The 25,940-nt window shown below is 34.2% G+C and overlaps 1 protein-coding gene across 7 annotated transcripts in view; it reads right to left on the bottom strand.

The window, feature by feature from the left end:
* The window catches only part of LOC144655171 (serine/threonine-protein kinase DCLK1-like), a 38,580-nt gene extending 17,040 nt beyond the window's left edge, over window positions 1-21,540 (bottom strand). For 3 of the 7 annotated variants that reach the window (XR_013571041.1, XM_078515385.1, XM_078515384.1), the window contains exons 1-11: window positions 21,333-21,538; window positions 20,498-21,192; window positions 16,378-16,477; window positions 10,947-11,054; window positions 10,304-10,351; window positions 9,687-9,739; window positions 9,509-9,530; window positions 9,149-9,189; window positions 8,950-8,987; window positions 8,370-8,410; window positions 721-832 (exon numbers count right to left, since the gene is read on the bottom strand). Coding sequence is in view for 6 of the 7 variants with exons in the window: in XM_078515385.1 (XP_078371511.1) it covers window positions 721-832; window positions 8,370-8,410; window positions 8,950-8,987; window positions 9,149-9,189; window positions 9,509-9,530; window positions 9,687-9,739; window positions 10,304-10,351; window positions 10,947-11,054; window positions 16,378-16,477; window positions 20,498-21,172 (1,238 nt within the window). In the remaining variant the exon portion in view is untranslated. Of the gene's footprint in view, window positions 1-720; window positions 833-8,369; window positions 8,411-8,949; window positions 8,988-9,148; window positions 9,190-9,508; window positions 9,531-9,686; window positions 9,740-10,303; window positions 10,352-10,946; window positions 11,055-16,377; window positions 16,478-20,497; window positions 21,193-21,332 lie in introns of all 7 variants that reach the window. The other 4 variants (XM_078515379.1, XM_078515380.1, XM_078515382.1 and 1 more) reach the window with 4 other exon arrangements.
* Between the last annotated feature and the right edge of the window lie 4,400 nt (window positions 21,541-25,940).

Here is a 25,940-nt window from a genome sequence, read left to right on the forward strand (position 1 = left end):
AAGTCAATTTCCAGGGTGCAAAAAAAAAAATAGGTTTCCAGCTTGCCCCTATTTGGGCAAGTTGGAACCATCATGCACTGCCTTCAAGGCATTTCTCAGTGTCCTTACTTCATCTGCCATCTTTTAAAGCTGATTTCCAGTCCGTTCTGCGCAGACTCAGGGTTTGTTTTCGTTTTTGTATTTAGAATTCGTTGAAACGTTACACTTCAGGTGACAGCATACATGAAGTTTTTTAGTCCGCGCATTATCAGTTCGTTTCGGTTGAAGAATTTCGCAATGAGCTTTGGGAACGTAGGTTTGAAATAGCGTCATGGTTGCTCTACTCGTTATTATTTGTTCTGCAAGGATACCTTGGCGTTAATTATGATATGAGAAATAGGTAAGTTTGATCGCGGAATTTTTTATGGTTTTGCTTGTGATAGATTATTGCCCCTCCTGGCAGTGTGGGCTCACATGAAAGCATTGCAGCCGAGATTATTTGCGCAGTACGGAAGACTAAGGAATTCATCTTTAAGTCCAAAAATTTTACTTCACCATCGGGGAAGTGAGGGATAAAGTTGACTAGAAACAAGAAAGAGACCCCCCCCCCCACAAGAAAATCCACTAGCCCCAGGCAATCTGATAGGACTTTCTTGTCAGAGTCGACAGCCTGTAATGCTATATATTGTCAACATAAACTTCATTTCTATTCACACTTCCCAAAAGATGAAGACGACATACCTATTTTTACATTCTCTAACAACAGCAAAGTTTCCATCTCCTATTACTTTTCCTATTCTGTAGAATCCATGAACTGATATTCTTTCTCTCTTGATTTTCTTTGGATCTTTAGCTGTGAATAAAAAAATACACATTTTTTCAAAATACTACAGGTGTAAAATTACGTTTAATCAATTATAAGAAAGATATCAAGAAATGAAACAGATATGACAGGGGCATTTACTAAGGAATAGCATGTCACATTTTGTTCTATTTCCATCACAAAAATTCCCAGCCAATCCTTTCTAAAATTTCAGAAACCTGGTGGTAAAGAAAAAAAATGAATTTTCAAAGAGTTTTATTGTATTAATTAGGTTATCTATAATCTTATTTTTATATTCCATGACAAAAAAATTCAAAATTAAGAGCAATATGTAAAGCCAGTTCTCCCCAATTTTACTTTGACCCACAAGTTGTAACCAGGTTATAAAAGCAAAGGCCAAAATTGTTTATTGTTTTAACTGTAGAACACACAGTAGTTATAAATTAGAATGAAAATTTATCTTTTGTCAAAGAAAATTCACTTGGAGATAAACTCTCATAATGCAATATGTTGCTTAAAATGCAAGTTATCTTAATTTATACCTAATCAACAGATAGATAAGCTTTACCATCTAAAAGAAACTAATAACAAAAGATTTCTTAGCCTGAGGCCATAAAAAATCTGGCTGTAAAAATGTAGAAGCTATTTTTTTAACAGTATTTATTTTATTTAAATTTTAACTGTACGTAACAATATCAATATTACCATTATGTTGACTAGGCAAGAAAACAGCCTTCAAGCTAACCTTTATAATTTAAAATATTTATCTCTTTAGTACACTCTTTTTGTATTATTTATATTTGGCTTAGAATGATGAATGGATAGTTATAGAATACTCAAGGAAAAGAATTTAAAGGAGTAAAGAAATTAAGGAAAACAATAATTTTTTATGAGCTTGATGAATTTTATGCAAAACAGAGTGGCTTCTATTTTTTTCCTTTGAGTAAAAGACAATTATGATAAAACCACAGGAAGCCATTAAAAATCAAAGGAGGGAGCATGGAATTAGCCAATGAGGAGGCTAGAAGGGAGGTGGTTTAGGGAACACCTGCTGACTCAGGAAGTAAGCTAAGCTTCTTTGCATTAACATATACACTTCCATCCAGACATTTATGCTCTTAACACTTATTAAATGTTTTTACATTGAAAGGGAAAGCTGTCAAAAATGTTATGAAGTATTTGTGAAGTCCAAATTCATTTCCTAACCTTGATTAAATAAAAAGCCATTTTAAATATTACATTTAGCAACATTTGTGATAAGATTTAATTTTCTTATGACACTTACGATTTTTGTTTATGAATTTAACAATAACCTATTTCGATGCAAGCACCTTACCGCCTTACTTTATTTTAATTAAATATTTGAGGGGGGATTAAACAGTAATGCTATTGATATTAGATATGCTTATCAGATCAAAGTTTAGTTTTGTAATTTAAATTCCTTTTACAGATGCATATTCAAAAGCTCTTGCAGAGAAAATAAATCAATGATGGCAGATGTGTTAAATGAGAAATTTGCAGCAGCAGGAAAGAATGAACAAAGACAGGATAAATAATTAATGACCGTGTACCCTAAAGAATAAACCACAGAAAGGACTGGTAACCAACAATAAATTATATTTTTTGTGAAAGAAATGTTATTGTTTTGATCCTGTTCCACCTGAAATTTTGCAGGTCGGTTGGCTCATTCATTCCACTTGTAATATTACAAGGGGGAATAAGCTCAAACAACCTCTCCAAAATGTCAATTTTTTTTTAATTTTCAAGACAAAATTTCAAATTAACATTTATTAAACAATCACAATGAAACTTGTTTAGTGAGAGGGAATGTCCCAAAAAACCATCCGGTATATTTAGCTTGCACCTAAAGGAATTTAATTTTAAAAAAATCATTTTTTGGTCAAATAGCTTAACTGCTACAAAAGAGTGAAATGGAAATAATGGTTTGTTGTTTTGGATAGAAGAAAAAAAATACATTTAGTTAGAAAGAAAAAGTGACCCTTCACCAGTTTAAGTTCACCATACCCAACACCACATGGACACAGAGACACCCTTAAGTTTATTATATGGTATCAATGTTTATGTTTGCTACTGAAAGACTTAAATAGCTCAAAAGATTTAGAGACAAGAGTTAGATTAATTTGAGCAAAGCAAAGAAGAGACAGAAGGTGGAGTCATCATCTCCGTTTATTGGACTACTGGGCTAAAAGCACTGACAATACAGTATTAATTAATAATGCAAGTTTTTAAGTTCAAAATAATATAACTACTCTAATTAAGTGTTAAAAGCTTTAAAGCGCACTCAATCTTAAACTTATTCAAACTGGAAAATTTATCTAATTGACTAAAAGCAATCTTTGATTGGTGTTTAATGGATGTTTACAATGGTTTAGATCTTTAGGGAAAGTCAAAATGTCGCTATTACTACCAGGTGTTAAAAAAGGTCAAAACAAATAAGAGACCAACGAAATTTGAAAAATTTACACTGCTATAAATTGCAAGTTAAACTTGTCAAATAAATGCTTCACCAAAATCAAGAAACCATAAAATTGCATCTTGACAATTGGCGTTAATAAATAAATCTTGCTAGTGTGAAATATAATATTGACATTGACAGTCAAAAAAGACCTGTAGCCTTTTCAATTCATTTACTTGTTACTTTAACTTTATTCTGATTTAGTCTTGAAACTCTTGTGTTTCTTCATTCCTTTGGTTAACATTCTTTATTCTGAGTGCTACAACAATAATCTACAGCTTTTCAAGCATCTGGCCAAATTGTTTATTTTAATTACTCGTCCAACAGGTTTTGCCTGCTTTTGACTTGCAACCGACTCTTCCATTTTAAGTGGCCTAACAAACACTCTATTTAAGCAAATTAATTCTTACCTAACTTAAAAACAGTTTATACTTGTTCATATTTTACTGGATACACACGTCAATAACACTAGCATGCAATTAAGGCGATACATTGCAAGAGAGTTTTCTCCAAGTTGCTTATTGTTTAACATTGTTGTTTATTTTAAAGTTCAGTGAATTTAATGTTTAATTCAAGCTCCTGATCCCATGAGAGTTAAGGAATTAGCAAGGAGCCCCATTGTATCTACTCAAACGATGGATCCACGCCGGATTCAATTCTCTCTGTAGAGGAAGCATATGACATCAAAGTTTAGTGCGTCATTTTTTTTTTCTCAGGTTCCAATTCTGACTCAATAAGAGTGCATTTGGGTGTTTTGAAGACAAAAACACATTGTTTTGTTTCACATTAGTGGAATTATTGGACCAGTTTCACCTCACATGTGCTACAATCATAATTTATTAACAATATCAGACAGGTTACAGGAGAAAGGGGTAGTATTTATATATTTCAAAGGGTAACTTCTTAATTTGAAAAATATCATAGTTTCAAGTTTCAATGTGTTTTTGTCTTCATTATGTGTAAGACAGTGAGATTCATGTGATACAGTTACAAAATTCCAATAATCAACAAAAAGAAACATGATAAAACAGTTTCCCATCAACAAGCTTTGTGATTGGCTGCGGGTACCTGTTGGTCACAGGGTCGCTAACACATGTCCAAACCGCTCATGCATAGTATCCGTGTATCAACCAAAATCCTTATTTTGTAGAAATCCCACTTCCTTCCCGCCCCTAAATGCAGAACTCCCATTTTGCTTTGACCACCTCCCAGTAACTAATGTTTTACATTTTTTAGTGTAAAATGCAAGCCTTCTTTTGTTCCCTTCAGATCGAGTTCTAGTCGTAATGGCTCACAAAATATCAGGTGTTTTTCGAGTACCTTGCATATAATTTCTTTAACAAAGAAAACTGTCAACCAATCCCATTCCATTAGACTTTGAAGTGATTTAAAACTGGCCCGACAATAATTCACTAATTATAATTTGTTTAATTTATCTTTGAGGTGGGAGCTCCTTGCAAATATTTATTTGGATAGGAAGGATATAAAAAAAAGTTGGGGATTGATCCCATTTCAATTTCACCACCAGGTACAAGAGAATCTGTTTCAAAATCTTTACAAGAGGGTCAGATGGAAAGATGATGGAGAAATGTGACATGCACTGTGTTAAGTGTTTTCAGAAAGAGGAAAAGAAAGGAGATTAAAGAATGGAATCTCATGAGAAAGTTGAGAACTGCATTTCACTGATACATCATGAGAGCCACATCCACATTGTCAAAAAAAATAATACTGTCGCCTGAAGTAGCTTCTGCATGCAACCAAAGTCAAGCTTTTGGTGTGTGACAAGCCACAAATGTGTTAATTTTTTTTTTATTTCAGATGTAAACATGCATGCGATCACAGACAGTTTAATGACCACATTAAACATAGTGCATTGACTCCAACTGAGCTGTACCGCAACCATAACATGGACAATACGCAATTATTACATTTAGTTTTAAATACGTTTTGAAAGGCTAGATAAGAAAGTTTAAAATAAACCAATAAAGCATAGTTTTTACAATACAAGTTACTACTGTATCATAACAAAAATATATTATATAACAAAAAATTTAAGCACTCCATCGTAAAGATTAAGCTGGCCTGTCACACAGAAAAATCATATTGACTTATGAAATATTGTGCAAATTACAGAAGCTGCTTCAGGGTAAATCCCCCCAAAATAAAAATAAAAATGATAAACAAAATAAACTGCTTAGGGTATATTTTATTGGTAAAATAAAGTTGATATTTACAGTTTGAATATACAGGATGTGGGCATTATACAACGTAGGGAAGTTTTTATTTTTTGTTAACTGTTTTTAGTTTTGTTTACGAACGTTTAAAGTTTACAGTTTAGTTGGATTTAAAACATCTTTCTTTTAAAGTTAACAACCTACAAGGTTAAGTTTTTATATTCAAAGTGGAGACTCTCTATGTGTATTGTCTATTTGTAATCAAAATCATAACTTTTCTATCGGAAATTTGTTTCAATCTGTTCGTCATGAGCAACTGTGGTATTTATTTCTTTTCTTTTTGGTTGTATTTATTCATTCTGATTTGTAAATCATTCCTTGGGTCACTGAGATTACCGTTCTGTTGAAGCCAGTTAACATCGATTTCAAATTCACTGATATACTCATAGAGGGCCTCAAATATAATGCTAGATGTACAATTTTCTTCAGAAAAATATTGCAGTTTATATAGTTTTATCACCTTTCAAATTTAAGCCTTGAATGGATTTTACAATTCACAGCTTTACAAATAATTTTTAAAATTTACTTCTTGCAATTTTATGTTGATTAAGTGATTTATAACTTTTTTTTTGTCTAATGAATTAAACTTAATATCATTATAACTGTGAAATGATTATAAACACACAGAATAACGATAAACTCTGTAGACAATGCTGTTGACAGTTCTTATCGGCCAACAAAGCGGGAATCTAAAAGGCAAACTAACAAATATTTTTCCACTCTTCAAAGTCGTAAGAAGACTCAGATATCAGACTTCATCCAAAATCATGCCAATTAATGGTTTCAAAATAACATTTATATTATTTAGGTTTTAAAATGAAATTCATGCATGGCATTATATTCTTACTGAAAATAAATCCTTAGTATTTTTATCAGCTAACACCTCAGTGATCTCTGTATACATTCCATGGTTAAATCTCCAGATTAACACTGAACTCTTATTGGAAATTAACTCAAGTGTATGCTTTTTTTTTTTTTAAAATGTTCTTAGCTCAAGACCGAGAAGTTTACATGTAGAAGACAGTTTAAACTTCAAATCCTACAGTCTTCAACAAGAAAAACGAGAAGTTTATTAAGCTGTTTAATGGATTTGCGTGCCAGAAAGGAATTCCTTGAATAACTTCCATTCACTTTGGTCTCCATGCTTGTTGTCAAACAATACACAGCAATGTGGAATTGACGGGTGCTCAGGTGATAACAGTTTCATTATTCGTTCAGCTGTGAGGTATTAGTAAAATTAGTCAGTTTTTCGTCTAGTTAAATGGAAAATGTGAAGTGAAACATATTTTCAAGGTTCTAGTAAAATTTCAAAAGATCAAAATATTCTTTATAAGTTTTACTCTGAAACATTCAATATTATCTTTTTTTGTACCTACACGTTTCTTGCACATGATAAAAATATTTCTTTCTACACAAAAATATAAATTTTAGTACGTTATTAACAGTGACAGGGTTCTTTTTTCATTGACTAGCTTACAGAACAGTTGCTGCTTTCTTTTATTTTATTTTTTCTTCTTGCAAGTAAGTCAACATCACTTTTGGACCTTTTTCTAAGTGTTTGTGGTAGACTATTGGACTGTGAAAAATCATTATGATAATTTTCAAAAGAGACCTGCGAATCTGACTGATTTCCATCCCTAAGTGAATGTGTTACTGAGTAGGACGGAACCTCCTCTAAACTGTCATTTTCAACAGCCTGTAAGCAGTTCACTCTATCCACAAGTTTTTCTAAAGCCATTTGCAATTCAACAGTTAGCTTTTTCAGTTCTCTATTTTCTTGTTCTAATTGCAGCGCTGTAAACCGATCTTGTAAATCTTGCGCGTGGAGCTGACTCAGCTCAGCATCTGGTAAACTTAACGTTCGATGAAGTTTTTTTCTAGGTCCAATCATCTCTTCACATGATTTATCGATTTCTGAATGTAAGCCTGAATCCTCGTCTCCAAACTTTGAAAACAGTGACGGAGTATTAGGTCGACTACTAAACGGCGAAGAAGCTTGACTGCCGAGGGGCGAAGTTGGACGGCTGCTATAGGGTGTGGTCACATGACTACTAAACGGGGTGGTACCCCTACTTCCTATTAATTCTAATTTTCTATCAGGTTCACGTTCAGACTCGTAATCACTAAGCCAGACTGTGGAGTAAAACTTGTTACTTGTTGAAGGGCTAGCCTTTGGTTTAGGTTTCCTAATGACTTTCTTCGGAGCTCCCTTCCTCCAAGCTGTGTAATGTATGAAAATTTGTCTAAGTATTACTCTGATCAATCCCATTCATGTCATATGATTCAGTTCCGGGTTGGTGCTTGGAAATTCTTAACTTTTGCTGTGTACCAATACGTAACCGTTTATAATAATTAATAAAAATATTTATGATTGCTTTTTGAAACAGCGATTTACATTTTAATGTAAAGCAGCTTCTTTAGTTACATTTTTAAGTCAAAATATGTTTAATTCTGTATAGATTTATTAATTATTAGAATTTGCTCCTGAAGGTTTAGATTGTGTGACAGGTCAAACTTATTCTTTAGAATGAATTGAAACATTAATTCTCCAACTGTTTTCAATCCTGTTTATCAACTCAAGTGTTTACCAAATGTTTTATGTTTAGATTTTTACTTGATTTTATCTTAAAGAAATACAGACACAGAGAGAGAACAGCCAGAATTTTTTTATTACCGGTATTTTAGTTCATGCTGTTTTGTGAACAGAACAATTCTCTACTTTTTAAATTATTAAACATCAACAAAAACCTTAAGGCAAATTCACCCTTGGTTTTGTAAACACCCCTCTTGGTGTCTGTATTTCACATAAACCAGGCATGATCTTGGATAAATTTCAACGCGTCACGAAAAATCTCACCTGAATCTGGAGATTCCTTCTCAAACACATGGGCTGGGTACCTGTTTTAAATAAATATCAATGTTTATTATAACAAAATTGTGTAAAAACATCAATGAACAGTCAACAGCTGACAGTTATTGGAAATGTATTGCTATTGGTGAGTATTTTCTTTATTTAAATCTCAACCCATATCTAGATCCCATTACTACTCTGTTATTCTGAGAATGATCTCAAATACAAGAGAGATTCCACAGGATTGGCATCATCATGTGGTGGTTTTTCCCTTCATCCCTTTAAACACCGTCCTGATATAACCTTTATTGAACAATTATTTCCAGATAAATAATTTCCAAAGACTATAAAGCTAATGGTCTCTGACAGTCAGATGCCAATTGATGGCATCTGACAAAAAACTTAACTAGCTTGACCTTTTAACTATACCAGGGAATTCAGAAATGATTTTTAAATAATGTTTATTTTTTAGCTGATAGCCAATATCTTAATAAAAAGATACAAATTTCATGGAGAAAACCATTTTTGATGTAACAATTTTGTTAAATGTTGGCACTTTTAATGTCAGTGTTCAAACTTCACTTACAACTCCTCATTAGGGTGCACATGGCCAGTGTTAGGAGTCTGTAAAGCAAAGTTGGACAATATTGTTTTATTAACATCTCTTTACACTATATACTAGACAAATGAATGGAAACATCAAATAAAATATATGATTCAATGTTCTACAGGTGTATAAACAAGAAATAAACTGTGTAACCAAAACCCCTCAATTCACTACTAACCCTTCTTCCAGAGGATCCTGTTGGCGACTTGGCACTAGCTGCTAGTTGGAAGGAAATTTGCAGTTAATATACAATTGACAATGAGTATACAAAATCTACAAAATACAAAATATACATGATGAACTTTTCTCTTTTGGTTTTAATCTCAAAATATCACTTCTCCATACTGACTGGCATAAATGTCTTAATATTCATTCAGAGAATTTGGTGTACCATCAAGACAATGTCCTTTAGTTGAGGTTTTCCTTTATTCTCATCACCTAGGGGCTTAACAATGTACTTATATCATAAGGAGAAAGTAGATTGATTACTATTGATAATGACGTGAAATTGACAAGTATTTTATTAGTGAAAACTTACATCTTGGACTGTGACCATTCACCTAACAACACGGAAATAAGAAAATTAGCATAAAGTAATGTCAAATTTAAGAGGTAAACACTCAGACAAATCATGTTAGGCAGTCTGAGTAAATAAGTCAGTTTAAGTGCAATCTAGAGTAGTTATAAATAACAAAAGAAAATGACACTCGTCATACCCTGTTAGCTGGGGGACCAGGGCTCATTCCTCGATCCTTGCTGGCACTTTTAACTAAGAAAGAAAACATGAAATATGATGTTAAAGTGGGAACAATAGCAGCGATGTTTAGTGTTGGGGTTTTTTTTTTTTTTTTTTTTTTTATAAGTTAAGAAAGTTCTGCCTTAGAAGCATTTATTTATGATTAGAGCAATGTAAGGTAAATTTAAGCAATTAAATGTTAAATATTTTATTTGGGGACTTACAAGCAGTGAACTTAAGGGAACAAAGCACTAAAACATGTTGAAAATGTACTCAGAACTTATTGGCAAAAAATAACCAACGAAAAACTTTTTCTTGTTTTTATAGATTTGATTTTATTTGATATTTTAATTTAAAGCCTCCTTTTCTTTTTTTTGGGCTCTAGGAAAATCTCAGCGGCCAAAAAAAATGGTAAAGTTAATCTGTTTCAAACATTATTAATATTAAATTTTAATTTAAAAAGATGATACAGTAACTAGTCAAGATTTTTTCCTGGAATAATAATCATTTTTAACAACAAATTATGAAAATTTAAAATATTTTAAATTTTATTATTATAATTATCTTAAAATTAATATCATCTTCATCATGTGTTACCTGAGGCAGAGCGACGGACTTGGCGGTCACGATTAGGTGTGTGGCCTCCTGAAATTGATTGATGTTTACATACAAATTCTCAATACTCATCTCCATGCATTTATTTTAGTTTCAAGTTGGGAAAATTTTAAAATATCAACACAATTTTTTTCAGAAACCAGTATTTTGATGGGAAGATTGTGAAAAAAATTATGGTTTAGCTGATCTGTTACACCAAATTGCTGCTCACTGCCAGAGTCGTTTTTTATGAAAACTCTATGTTTAGTTACATAATTTGTTAAAAATATTAGGCTTCAGATTACGCCTATACAGTACAATGTATTTCCACTTGTTAGTAATTTGCTACATTGACAGACAATCTTTTATCAGCTAGGCAGACCTGACTTTTAGAAATTTAGTGCTCAAATACTTAGGTATACAAAAGATTTATCTCAAAACAAAAAGTTAAAAAATACTTTATACTAACTTTTAGGAAATTGGTATCTGGGTTTATGTTATCAGACAATTTTCAAACTACTTAAATGAATTTTATCATTGCAGATTGACATTATAGCAATGCCAATTTTTTGCTGGCTCTTCACTGTTTATCACCAAAGAAGATAAATTATTGAAGACGTTCACACTGTCAGTGAACACTACCTACCAGTATCATTAGAACCACTGTCTCGTCGACCCCGTGGGGTTCGTAGTGAAGATGATCTTTTCAGGCCAGCTGGCCTCTTGAGATCTCTATATGGTGTAATCTTATAACCTAAAAATAAATGGTACATACAAAACCTCTTTGTAAATCTTGAAACATTGCTGATTGATAACTTCAACAACATTTATCAGCCAGGGGGAGAGAGGGAGATTTCACAAAGCCTCTCCTAAGTAAGATGAATTTGAAGTAGTTTCTTAACAATAAGCTTTGGAGTTGATTATTAAGAGGGCTTCAAGAAATCTGTCCCCAGATCTACAGGGTGATTTAAAAGTAAAAGAATAATGACAGTCAAAATTAACCAGTGGCTCACTGTATGAGAGAAAAATGCTGGAGTGCAGTGTTTGGTTTCAAGAACATTTAAAACCTTTAAAATGGTTTCCATAATCAGCTTTGCTGACTCTAAGTTTTGTTTTACCTCAATAATAATTATAACAATTATTCCAACCCAAGAACAATACTTTAAACATGATGTAACATTCATTTTATTACTAAACATGTCTTGTACAACATTTGTACCTTAAAAAACATAACATTTCATTGAAACCTAACAAAACAACATTTTACAAACAATGTATTGTTAAGGTCATTCTTCTGCGTAATACCAATACTTTCATTTTCTTCCAACATTCTGTTACAAACTTTCTTTACAATTCTTTGAATGCCTCGCTCGCTCCAAAAATAATTCTCAATTCAAAAATTATTTATTATAAAAAACTCTATCTCCTAATACCGTCCTACCCTCACTGGCAAAAAAATAACTACATTTTGTTATTTCCAATTCAAGCTAATTCTTTTCTCCCATTTTTTCTTCCAATTTATGTCTTTCCTTGATCCTTCCATTAAACACTATCACTTGTAATTATTTACTAACAAATTCAATTGTATATTTAATGAATAATATGAACGGCAAGTAACTTTAAGTTTCTAAATGCCCTTTAATACTATTATATCCTTAAATTTTTAAATACCCTTAACTGCAACATTTATTTTTAAATATAACATAACTTTTAATTCTACAATTCAACCCTAAAATACCATATTGGTATATAAAAATGAATATACCCACCACCACTTTACCCCTGGCTTGTTAAATATGATTATATTTTATATTTAAGTTACTTGAGATTACATTCTTACATTCTAAGTGTAGATCTATATAATTCAGCAGACTTTAACAGCAACTACGAAACGTTTGATTAAATGATGAAGTTACAGGTCTTTTCTGCTTGAAGATTTGTAACAAAAGGGTTACACAGTTAAATCGATCAGCGCAAGCTCATTTATAGTGTGCAACCCCTGTTTAATAAATTTCACTCTGCTCCCAAAATTTAGTTCTCTGTATCCTATGTGACATATTACAGTTGACGACTGTCAGCTCAACAAGGCGATTATTTCTTATATCCAGAGCTATTTGTTATATCAAAGTTTGTTAGGTATTACACTGAACCTAAATCTGCTTGGAATGGAGGGTTATATGAGGATTATATGGTACCATAATAAAAAATACTACTATCAAAAATACCAATTTATCAAGGATCGTAAAATAATTTGAATCACAATAAATTTCCTCAAGAAAATACTAGGGTTAGTAGTCTAATCTCAAAAGATATGCTTTGATTTGTGACTGAATGTGACAAAAATAGAACAGTGTTGCTCTGAATCCCTCTCAGAATAAATTTTCTTTTCTTTCTTCTTTAATGGGCTACAGAATTTTTTCATATCATTTCTCCCTAAGAATACCTCTCAGATGAGAGAAGCTTGCAATTAAATGAAGTAACTGACAATTGTTTGAATGGTTTGATAAAAATATGTCAAATTAAAGTAAAAACAAAATAATTACTTTCAATCAAAAAAAATTCTGTCATTTATAACATAAAACTTGAATACCGTTGTAATATAATGATTTTTTCGAAAAGCTTCATCTTGAGCAGTCCCTAAATGAAAGTAAAAACAACTGTGTCTGTATTTGACTAGTTCAACGAATGGTTCTAAAATGATGTAATTTGCTCTAACCAAATACAGGAAAGTATCTCTTTGTCCAAACAAGGATCTAATTAATCATGATTAACTATAACAATGATTTCTGTTCTTGTCAGCAGTTAAATGTTTTTGCTTCAAATTTTAATTGGCTAGCCTATATGGGTTTCGAATTTTAAGTTGTAAACATTCTATATGGAAAATAAATTTGTCGGCCTGTAAAGCTGTGTATGTAAATCTCTTGCTCAAAGCTGAAATAACCCAGAGAGTAACGTATGTCTATAAAAATTGTCAAAACATGCATGAATAAATAAAATAAAATGAAACTGAATAATATAAATAAAATGTGTCTTTTGCCACACTAACACCCGGCTGCATAATTTTTGTTGAAAGACTGCATATAAAAAATTGGCTTTGTTTTCTATACGAACATGAACTATCTATAACATAATATAATATATTTTGGTTAATATTTAATAGATATATATTGGTTAATATCAATAGGTATATATTGTTTAATATTACTCGATATACTGTTTATATATATTGGGAATATAATTTCCTTTCATCCTACTCTAAAACTAATAAAATTCTAATAACAAAACTGCTTGGCAATACTATATTGAAATCTAAATATGTACCGACAATAAGCTACTTTAAAATCTTGCCTTATTTATTTTTTTCTGTTATGTAATTGAGTGTTGATTTTGGTGTACCAATGTTGATGCTGCGGAGCATCAAAACTTGAACTGCTTTCAATTACTGTGCTTTTGAATAACACGCAAACTCTGTATGGTAAAAACAAACTCGAACAAAAATTGCATTAATTTTAACACTGCTGCCAAAATCACAGATCCAAAAAAAGATGTCTTAAGTAATTAACAAAAACATTTCCTTCAATAGGGTCAAAATTTAAATGTGTAGGTTGTGATTGGTACATTTTGATCCAATGTGTTTGTTTGATTTTCAGGGTCTGTGGGGCAGTAAAAACACAATCCTTAGATGAGTTTTGATCTTCAAAGTTTGCATGTTATTGAAAAGTGTAGTAACAATTAAAGCTTTTGGCTGTGTTTCTCAGTTACCCATTGCAACAATTATCATCTGTATTCTAGACTTAATCCACTAACACATGTAGAAGTACAATCAAACCTTGGCTTGTCTGGACTTCCCAGGACTTACAAAATAGTCAGTGGATGATCAGGTCTCAATGATGAAAAAAAGAAAACATGAATATAAAGGAACCACAATTTGGGATCACAGGAAAACATCTTCAGTTGACAATCAAGGTTTGACTGTATCCCCTACCTAACATCTACCATTAATTACGGGAAAAACTTACAGTAACCAAATGAAGTCATATGTAAGGTCACTGATATGAGAAAGCTTCTTGCAAAAACCTCACATTTTAAGTAAACTGGAAGTTCCATCAATGAACTGTTTCAAGAGAATCGGCTGGAGAAAGGTTCAACATCATAGGCTTCAGATCTAATTTAGCAGTGGCATCTACTAAATCATTACTGTCAGAGTCCTTCTCTACAGCAGAAAATTTCATTGGACGAACAGATGCGGTAGGTTTATCACCAAGCCCCTGGCTTTTGTTAAGTTTGTCATTGTAGATGTAAACATAGTAACCATGACGACCCTCGCCATCATCAGAATCAGAATCGGACTCTGGAGCGATACTTTGAAATGGTAAAGGCCTCTGTTCTCCATTTTTCGGCCCACCTCGTATACCCACGGGTTTATCTGAACCTGCTTTTGGTCTGATTGGTCTAATAGGAACAGGCTTGTCTGACCCAACTCGTTTCTTTGTTGGTCTTAGTGATGCATTTGCTGGAGAAGGCATCAACGACTTTCGGGCAAACTCTGACGGAACCCCAATGGCAGTCTTGGGTCTGCGCGCCTCAAAATTTCCAGATGATCTTGGTGATGGTGTGAAAGACTTTCTAGAAGAACTAGGTCTGGGAGACACAGACCTCGTTCGTACAGGTGTTGGTCGTGGTGATGTTAAATTTGACATGGACGCTGCTAAGATGCAGTGCAAGTGAACTGTAAACTCCTTTACTGGTGGAGGGGGCTCAGGTCGCAGGCCAGGAATATAGGAATACATATCTGTGGCAGGTGCATAACGCCAACGTGGGCGGAACCTTGGGACTAGAAAAAACCAAGGCGATTTTAATGAACTTGGCAATGAAAATAAAGCTGAGTAAAAGTGTACTGTTTGCCATCGTATAAGCGAGTAAAAAATAATGCGAGCCTTTTTATGATTCCTGCGTTGTAAGATTGGGTTCCTATTTCCTGGCCTGCGTTGAGCACATTTTCTTGACGATACCATTGGAGTAGAGATTGTGGTGCATTTTTCAGTTGTCGTCAAGTAACAGTTGTGAAGAGAATACAGAATCACAAAATCCATACTAAGCATGCAACAGAATCAATTATGGCTGATTGTTGCTTATTTTTGCCTCGCTTACACGAGAGCCAACAGAGGTAGCAGCTTATAAGTTATTTAATGCCTCCAGGCAGAACTTTACACAGACATACTAACCAGGCTTATAGCCAGACTAGCATCCAAGGGCCCAAGTGATACCCAATGGCTAAGCCAGCCCCCATAAAAAAACTTTGGATGCCGACTTTCAAATCCTGGCTAAAAGCCTGATACCAACAAAGCTAGTTATCAATAATAAATGTTACTTTAATTTGTACTTTTGCTTGAAAATTTTCAAACCAGTTTGATTCTTAATTTCCTCATATTCGTTGGCTCATACTTATTACCTTAATATAAAACAGAGGAAAATAAAAATCAAACTGGTCTATAAAATTTCAAGCCATAAACAACTTTAACCACATTAAATACTTGTAAAAGCTAATACTTTACACAAGGAAGAGGTTGGAAGAACTCAATTTGTTTAAGTACATCTGCACTTTTGACTTCTCCACGCTCATTCTCAAGAGTTTCATTAGGGTTTGAAAACAAACTAAGCACTTTTAATAATCACGGTGTCAGAACTATATTTACATAACCTCACCCAAAACATCTGGCTGTCTAGTGGGGGCCTAAATTTTAATATGACCATTATTTTAAGTGATCCTTGAACAGAAAACAACCACAAATTAAAATATTAATATTGAAAATGAGCACTTGAAATGTGCCCATATTTGAAGTCGTATAGTTGAGTAATTTACACATAATAGTTTGTCAGCCGCATTTATCAGCATAATATTATCGACAAACTTGTAAGATCGAATATTAACATTTAATTAAACTGGCCTTCTGATTGGTTAGATGTCCTCAAATACACCACACTACAGGTTGTGTGTTTCTTATCGACAAGACTGACCAACAAACTATGATGCATAAATCGGCTTTTGAGGAAATTCAGGGTTTTTTCCAACTTACTTTGAACATCAACATCGAATCCCTCGTCAGGAAACTTTTCATTACTTTGTAGAGCAACAAACATTGTGTCATCACCAAACAGATGTCTCAGCTCCTTAATCTGTGGAAAGAAATTAAATTAATTCATAAGCTCTGGTCTTTTTTATTCACTGAAAGGAATTTTCAAAGGATCACTTTAGAGAGGAGAGCAGAAAGGGTAAAATAAAATTAATAATAAATTCCCTCTGGCAATATGACCCCACCCACTACAGTTCAAACCAGCTTGCTGGTCGGTTATTTATTTATTTTTTTACTTGTAAAACATTCAAGGAATCAAAACGAAACACAAGTAGTAAGTCAGGTTTAAATATACCAATGATAACAATATCCAGCCTTAGTTGACGGGCTTAATTCTTTAAGGGTAGGAGTTATTTAAGAAGTACCGTTGAGTCTTAGCTGTGGAGGCTTATTTTTCAACAAGAAAAGTAAAGGGCAGACTTGTCTTTTGTCAATAACTAGTATATTGATGTACTTTATAAAACTGTTTTGCTATATTGTGCACAATAGATGTACACAACTTTGATCAGTTGTACACAACTGATGAAAGCAGCTACTAAATGCAAACTCGATCAGTTCATTTTTCCATTTTAAAGCTGACATATTAGAGGCAATTGCTTTAACAGCCAACACCCAAAGTCATATTTCAGAAAAACCATATTAATAAAAGACAAAAACATAAACACCCAACACAACAGCGAAAATGAGCGTCTCTTTTTTTGACAGAGATAAATTACAAGTCTTTTTCCTAGCAGGGAGCCACTCACTTTCAAATTGAAGAAAATTATGATATACAAAATGTTTTCAATTGCTACCATAAATAGAAGCAAAAATTAAGAACCTTAAATGTCTCTTTTTTATGCTGCTTTAATCAAAAGTAATATACATGTAATCACCAATTTCGCAGGAATGGAGGTCTGCTTCAAACTTAATTTTATTGACAGAATTCAAAGGTTGAGAAGATAAATTAAGTATTTTAATAGACTTCTTTATATTTATAAAATGCAAAAGAACAATCTACTACCACACCACCAAAGTCATAATTTATTTCTGCAGGTTTTTTTCTAGCTTTATTATAAACTGACTTGTACACTGGTTTTACTCCCACAGCAAACATAATAAATGCTATTTACACCGACTGTGTCTGTTATTAAACGAAGGCAGCATCTACTCTGCTGTAAAGGTGCTTGGTATTCTTTGAACCAGCAGGAAACAAGGGGGCACAAATGCCGAAGACGTGATTAAAAAAAACTGCCAAATACCCAAGCTTAACAATGCACACTTGACACTATTAATAGCAATGAGAATATATGTAATACTGCATTTAACCTTTTCACACCCAAAAATTTCAAGTTTAAATTAAACAGCAACACATGAAAGTACCGCTCAATAGCTTCAATTTCAATGGTCACACACCAGGGTTTCATCCACAAACTTAAAAGTTAGAAAACAAGCACCCCATGAAGGCACTGCTCGACGGCTTTCATTTGAATGGTCACACTTCATAGTTTTGTTAACAAGCTTAAAAGCTACAGAACCAAATAACACTGAATCAAATACATGTAGTTAACAAACACATTCTGCTAAGTTTTTTTTAATCAATACTTATAGCACTAGAATGGAGAATTTGATTATTTTCCAAGCTGATTTCCACTTTGTGACCTATTCATTCATTCTCGTGACTAACTAATCTGACTTTGCATTTTTTTAAGGAAAATCAGTTTACGATTACTGTCATAGCTAAAGGAGTTTATCTTGATCCTTCTTTCTGGGTTTTAACCTAAGATATTCAACTCGTCTCCTCTCTGTTTAATACAAAAGATAAGTGATGACATCTCTTCTCTTACGCACATCTCAATCCTATTAACCCCAGAAGATCTAAAGACTGCAAGGGTACTGCAGCAAATTTCTAGACACTGCATGCACAGAAATTAACAATACCAAGCTGGGTGCCAATAACAGGCATTTATTTTAATCACAGAAATATTTTCTTTCTAGAAATTAAACAAGAAGCTGAATAATAATAATACACTGGCTAGCAAAGATGACATTTTATTTTATTCACAGAGCATTTTATCTGATCTGCAGACACCACCAGCCATGTACAAATCAATACATCTTCCATTTTAATTCAAAAAGTGGCAAATATTAACTGTAATTTCTTTCTGGAATATAAATGCATTGTCTGACAGACAGGTGACGGCAAGAAAAAAGAAATTAATAACTAGAGGGAGTTGTCTTGATTTTCCAATAAATTCTCAATAGTAACATTAAGAGAGACAAATGACATTGAGGTGGGAGAATTGCAACAATGATCAAAATATATTTTGGTTTCTTGACAAAAACATTTGATTTAATCTCTATAAGTTTGCAGTCAGCCAGACAATCAATAAAATCTTCCTTTAAGCACAATATGATTGCGAGGGTTTTTTTTTACAATAAAGGCATTGTTTGCTTGCCAAACTAAATTCCGAGGAAATAATAACTATTGATAAAATTCGGCAAATTCACTGAACCCTTTTATCCTTTCTTGTTGTTACAAACCATAGTTTCTTATAAACCCAATGATAAATAAAAACACAAAGAAACCACTTGCTTATTCTAATGAAGCATATCCAAATCAATTCTTTACTTTTCTAATTCAACATTACTTAAATTTTTTTAACACAGAAAATGGGTGATCTAAGGAAGATTTCAGGAAAGATAAATTGTGAATTGAAAGCCATTCTTTTCCGCTATTGCGATTCCTGTGTGATGACTGAAAAACCCCCTGCACTAGTAGATATTAAAACCAATGTTTACAATAACACCTCTTAACATGGGAATGCAAAACAGAATTCCTGCTTCATTACCTCAGGTCATTTATGTAAAACTACAGTTGCAAAATATGACATTTTTTCATGCGATTAAAGACCATATTGGTCAGAAAATGACAATATGTTAGAAAAGCATTTGAAAAACAGGAAGCAACTCAATTTTATTTTCTCACACCGGAGAGAGCCATGTCCTTTGAGACAATGTATGCAAATATAATACTTGAGATTACAGAACACAGCAAAATGGAAAATGCTGATCTTAGTTTTCGGCAACAGACGTAATTCTAAACGTCGTTGAAGAGAACAGGTCACAAAATGGTAAATTCTAGGGGTCAATTATAATATTCTACAGACATAAGTCTTACTGTAAGTAAACAATGAAAGCTTTTGACTGCTTTCGGAAGCGTGAATATTTTGATTTGATGAGCCGTGAAATTTTCTGGAAGAACACAAACAAGAAATATGAGGCGAAGAATTTCAAAATACGACACGCAAGACAGTCAGAATTTGCGAACGATAAATTGTACAAGACAATCAGAAATTGCTGCCTTTCATAAACCAAGGTGTGAAAATTGCTTAAGACGGAGGGTATAAATAATGAAAAGAACTATCCACGTGGCGAGAAGCGACTAAAATTGTAAGCACTTTGAATTTAATCAAACAAACTGTACCCACGGGAATATCAAGAGATATTGAAAGAAAACATGTACATCTTATAGCAGACCTCGTTTTCCTTAACCATAACTCAGCGATCTCGAGAAACAAACAACAGAAATCTTCGCGAAACGGCAGAAATTCGACGGGGTGCAATCAACAACTTTGTAAATTTCAATTCATCGCTTATGGTTAGAGTTTATTTGCGATTATTAAACCGACTGAGACCCTTGCCAGGGAAACGAACGTTTCCGTGATAGCTTCTAAATATAATTCTGTTTAAAACGCCATAAAGTCTGTGATCTAAACATCTAGCTATGACTCACACGACTTAACAGCCGCGCTTGATCGTTTATAATTTCGACACGCGTACGAGCGTTCGCTCTTGAACACAATGGACGCGCGCGCAAAAAATTTTTCACGGACACTCGTTCTGTGGTTGAAATGTCAGTACGTGCATCCTGAAGGATTCTTAGAGTTTTTCGCGAAGTAATGCAACGAACAAAGACACAACGAGCCCAAAACTGACGATAAATTATTAATGACAGCGGTAGAACGAATCCTTCTTCAATGCATTGATGAAGCGAAAGAAATGGCTGACAAAAACCGCTTACCTGTTTTCCGTCAACTGTGTGTAGTTTGTCGACTTTCCCGAGCGTTCCCTTCGAAGATAGATGATCCAAAACCTGCTCCAAGTTAACGGCTGTTTTAGCGTTGAGTAACATGGTAACTTTCTTCTGTGGTGGCTTTCCATTCTTGATCACCGTCACCAATTTTGGTTTGATGTAATCGCGAGTGCCGTCAATCTGTGTATGCGCTCCTGACGATGAAACCGCCTGCAAATTTTCTTTCTTGTAGTTAGCGAGCGACCAAGACTTTTTTATGTTCCCGTAGCCAGCATCTACTTCTTTGAAGCAATTGCTCGAAGAACAAACATAACTAGCGCCGTATTGTAGTTCGTTCACATCTGTGATCATATGGCCCGTTTCAGCGTTGAAAATAAACCTCACCGCCCCGGTTGAAAGATCGAGCTTGTTTGATAATTCGGCCAGCAAAGCATCAAATTCTTTGTACCGCTCGGGCGACACGGCCAGTTTAAGCCCTGAAAAAAATCGATCTCCATTTCTGTAAAAGCGAATTTGCTTGGCACTAAGGCTTTGGTTTCTTCTCAGGAGCGATGTGCGGTTGATTTCTTTGGAACAGGCATTGCGAGAGTTTGATCGACTCAAGCCGGGCGAGGGAGAGCGCGACCGATCGTGATGATCTCCGTTCATCGTTCCATTCTCCATTACTGAACGTTTCGAGACAACTGAAAAAAGAGAAGGAGAAACGTTTAATTATTCACGTCATGTATGACTAAGTTTCTTCGACGTGACCGTATAAATAAGCGGTTTTCAATCTCAGTAGAGCGATGAAAAAACGCCACCGCAGAAAAAGGGAGTTACTTACACTCGGCCGGCGCCCGATTGTTCCTTTCCGTTTGGCTCCTACTGGCTCTTTATCAGTTTGCTAATGCGTTTAGGGCTAAAACTCTGTCCAAGGAAACACAAATAATAGCCTCATATTCTATTCTGAACTGGTGAGGGCCGAAATGCACCTGCACAGTGAGAAATTATGGCCATCCACTGCAAGCCTGACAACCGCGAATAATATTTTGACTTGTTCTGACCATGAAGTGCCGCCTTCTGATTGGCTAATAGAACAATGAAACAATCAGAGAATATCCGAACCAATCAAAGTGAGATATTGCACCAAACAAGTACCCGTATTTCCTGTCAAAGTTTTTCCGTCAAAAAACCTAAAAAGACGTGTCTTTTTACCACATTTTTATTGAAAATGTATTTTTTTATTTTGCCGATAATTTTCTCGGAAAATTTCTCCCTTGCGGTTGATACTTTTGATGTAAAGCTGATCCTACGGAGTAACTATTGTTTGAAACGATTCTGCATGAATTATTGACGAGTATAATGTGGATTCATTCATCGGATATCACTTTTCCTGTGATGAGGCTAGGCTTTTGTCTCGATGGACGCGATAAAATTATTGTTTTGCATTCTGGATTCATTAGCTCCCGAGAATATTTTAAAAGATGCGATAGGCTCAATGGTTATCGCCATATCCCCTCGAAATTATGTCACGTTCCACTTATTTAGCCCCAGACCTGAAATACCTGCTTTCTTCGAATAAACCACTAGAATTTGCGGGTAAAGTACTGTTTCTTTTCGTAATTTTATTAACCGAGGAAAATCCAGCAAAATTTACGGACCCTTCGCGACGTTACATTTTATTTTGGAAGAAAAACATTGATATTTTGACTTCGAGTCTCTAGGGTTTTCCAGCTAAATCATTTTTACCTCCGCGCACCTGGCGAGCGAGTTAATTTTGACGCCGCATGATAAAATTCATTCCCTTGCTGTTCATATTGAGCACTGAAAATCTCCTTAAAAGGAATTGGTGCGCCTCTTAATGAAGATGTAGCGTGAATCGGAAGACACGACCGTACGTTGAAAGCACTCTGTTTGTACGCGGCTTCGCATGAGAAAATTAATTGGTAGTAAAAGAAAACCTTATTGCATCTTGCGTTTTTTTGTGTTTATGGTTAAACATTTTGAAAGAAAGATTGCGACATCCCGGGGAAAAAATAAAAAAGGATTTAATACACTAACGATAGGAATAAAGAAAAGGAGATCAAAGTCTTAAGGCAACCCAGTGTTAAAGTTACTCGAACTAAATTATGTTTATACTCTTTTGCGAGGCTTGAAAGAATCTTGTACAATGCCGAGCCGATTAAGCGCTTGATTTCATGTTTGTTTTCAACATTTCTCCCCCAAAAGAGCTATTGATCTAAAAGAAAACATTAGATAGGATTAAATAAACATTTCTTTCCGTCTAGTCTTGAAATATTTCCTAAAAGTTTCCCAGGGAGATTGCGTTAGTTTCCAGTGAAGTGAATATATCATTGCCACCTTGCGAACAGTTCAGTTTTATTAATTTCAAGGGCAAATTGTCACGATTTTTCCTAAGAGCACACTGTTATAATGGATTGAAGCTCAGAAAGCGTATTAAAATACCAAAACTGTCTCGCAAACTTCCGAGGTTTATTAATATGGTAAAATTCATGCGATTATAGGGTGTGGTGCGCAGAGGGCTAAGCCCTCAGTCGGAGGGCAATCATGAATTAAGTTCTATTGTTAGTCAAATTTTCATATACAACCATCGCCAGGAATCTGCATGTTACCGCTGGAAAGCTGCGCAATTTTCTGGGAAGCACGGAAACATATCAACCACTTGAAAAAAAAAACTTTTATACCTAATGTTGCTGATGAACAATGTATGTCAACAACAACTATAATTAGGCAACAAAAATGAATTTGAGTCGTTTATACGCATGTTGTTATCTACAAATGAAGATATCAAGTGATATCGGTCAAAATATTTCGTGATATCTGACCCATCAAAAATTTATGGCCCATATTGACGAGTCAGATGACCTGCCTCGAATGCAGATACGAGAAAATATCAATTCACCGCTAACCACGGCACGATACTTTCGGATTTTTTCGGCGTGAGACATGTCATTTATAGTTGACCTCTGCCATCATTAAAAGCGGAACCGGCGAGGAAAAATACAAATACGACCTCTAAGAATGCCAAAAAAACATTTTTAAAAAAAATATATATATATAGGTTATTATAAAATAGGATGCTTAAAAGAGTGTTTTGCTAGTAGTAGCTATTGTGCAATCTTGAGCTCTCCCCGGGTAGAACGTAAGTAAGCAAAGGATTATCTCAAAGTGTTGGTATTGAATGAGTGAGCAAACAAGATAAAGAGCTTCGTAAACATGCTGCGATAGTTTATTAAAACTGCCAACTGAACATTGTTCTCTGCGCTACAACAATACAAGCTGGGATTTAATCCCTGCTTTGCAATTTGTTTAACAGCGAGCAGAATTCGACGGCTTGTAGCAGAAAATATCACGAGAGAAAACGTTCATCAACAACAACAGGTGTATTGCAATCTCTTGCGCGGTTTTGATTGGTGTTTCCAATTCCTTTGGTATAATGAACTCAAAATTTCGGTTTTGCATTGCTTAAGTTTTCTTTTATTCAGTGTCTTCAGTCCACAAAGACTTTAAATGGAGGTAAACTTTTTTTATGAAAATATTGACACCTTATTATACAAGATATATTCAAATATTTAATTTTATTCAGAATTTGATGCCTCAAAGACTTTTATTTGTTGAGTAAACAGATGTCTCCGTCTTTAAACGCCGTAAATTATTGTACTTCGAAGACGAACACAATTATCTTATATATTATTTTCACTTTTCTGAAATATTTTTTTAAACGCCTGAAGAAGCAAAATTACCGAATAAACACATCCCACGAAAAGCAAGAATTCTGTTTTCGTAGATCTAAGTTTGTCCTAATAATTTTATTGTGGTTAGTTTTGTTACGAGCCCATTGATGGCATTCAAGGAGAACGCAAGCTCTTTTAATTTGTATTAACTTTAGTGCCGCCCCTTGGTCTAGCATTTACACTGAGGACCCAATCAAAACCAAGAATTTTATTAAAACTACTTTCTACATCCAGACAGGCTCTTCTATTTTTTTAAAAGCTATATCATGATTAAAAGGTTTTTTCGACCAGATGCTAAACAATACGAACTAATTTAGATGACTTTTTAATTTCGAAAGAGTTCTTGCTTATTTTCCTTTCAGTTTCGATTTTTTCGATTTTTCGACGTATTAAAAAAAGTTATAAAAACACTAACATTAATGAGAATTTAATATTAACTGTAATATTTGCCTAAAGCTATAATGCAGGATGTTTACCTTTTTAAAGGTATACATTTTCTTCAGTTGAAAAGATAACAGTAGGCTTTTAGCATTTTGTACCCTTTCTTTTGTTCTGTGTTGTACACCGGAGGGTGTACAGGATTAATTCTCGAATAAGCGCGAGGCACATGCGTGGTGCGTGCTGCTCACGCTTGGCGTGGCGACTCGCGACTCCCTTTTCGTTGCCAGCTTGTGCTTTCAGTTCTGCTACCAAGAATCCCGCAAAATCACCTTACAAAAGAACAAATAGAACTAAACCTGATGTTCCGAACCGTCATATTGAAGTTTTCGTGCCATTTTTGCAAAATAACTGAGCTGAAAATGAATAGTTATCGTGTTCTTCCGCTGAACTAATGTTTTTGTGAAACTAAATGTTATTTAATGTGATTTAGATTGGCTTTTTCTTGGCTCCATAATTTACTGAAGTTTAATCTTGAGTTTGTAGAGACGAGACGCCATTTAGTCTCGCATTTATTAATCAACTGCAGCTTGTAATACCTAAGACCCAATCATAGCCATGGATTACGGGCTCCTACTTTCAATTCAGACATTTTTTTCTCTTTTATAAAAAACTCTTTCGTAATCGAATTAAAGTTTTGTAAGACCAGCTGCTAAACTATCTACAATAAAGAGCTTTACATTGCCTTCAGTTTTGCGCTGCGAGAAGCCTTGTACTTTTTAATCTTTTTAATCATCCTTTCATCCTCCATGCGCGGAAAAAATTACTGAAAAGGTAGCGTCGATAAGGATCATCAAGACCTTCGTATACAACCTCTTCTTTCAGAAGGTTTACTTTTTGCAGCTTTTGTGGGGGGCCACTTGCTTATACTTAAGCTGAAAGAGAAAATTAAATACCTAGTCATTTTCCTCTTTAAAATGAGCGCCATGCTGCTTTCTTACTATTTTCCAGCCAGAAATAAACTAAAAGCTACCGTATTTTCTCTATTTAACGCCCACGGGGGACGTATTAATTTTAGGTCTCGCCAAGGGAGGGCTTGGCTTCATTCAGGTAGGGGGCTAAATAAAGGAAATAGCATGGTAGATTAGGCGCCGGCTGGTCTGTCATGTCGCATGACAGTGAAACTGTCGAAGACACCCAGCCAGTGGGTAAATAAAGTTGAAAGCCGGAATTTTTCCCACAACAGCGCAAACTCTCATTGACTACTTCGAGGTCACATGACATCTAACTATTTCCCGCCAAAAGCCCCTGAGCGGGCA

The sequence above is a fragment of the Oculina patagonica genome, chromosome 5 (genome assembly GCF_052425735.1).
Source record: "Oculina patagonica isolate OP01 chromosome 5, crgOcupat, whole genome shotgun sequence".
NCBI classification, from domain to species: domain Eukaryota; kingdom Metazoa; phylum Cnidaria; class Anthozoa; order Scleractinia; family Oculinidae; genus Oculina; species Oculina patagonica.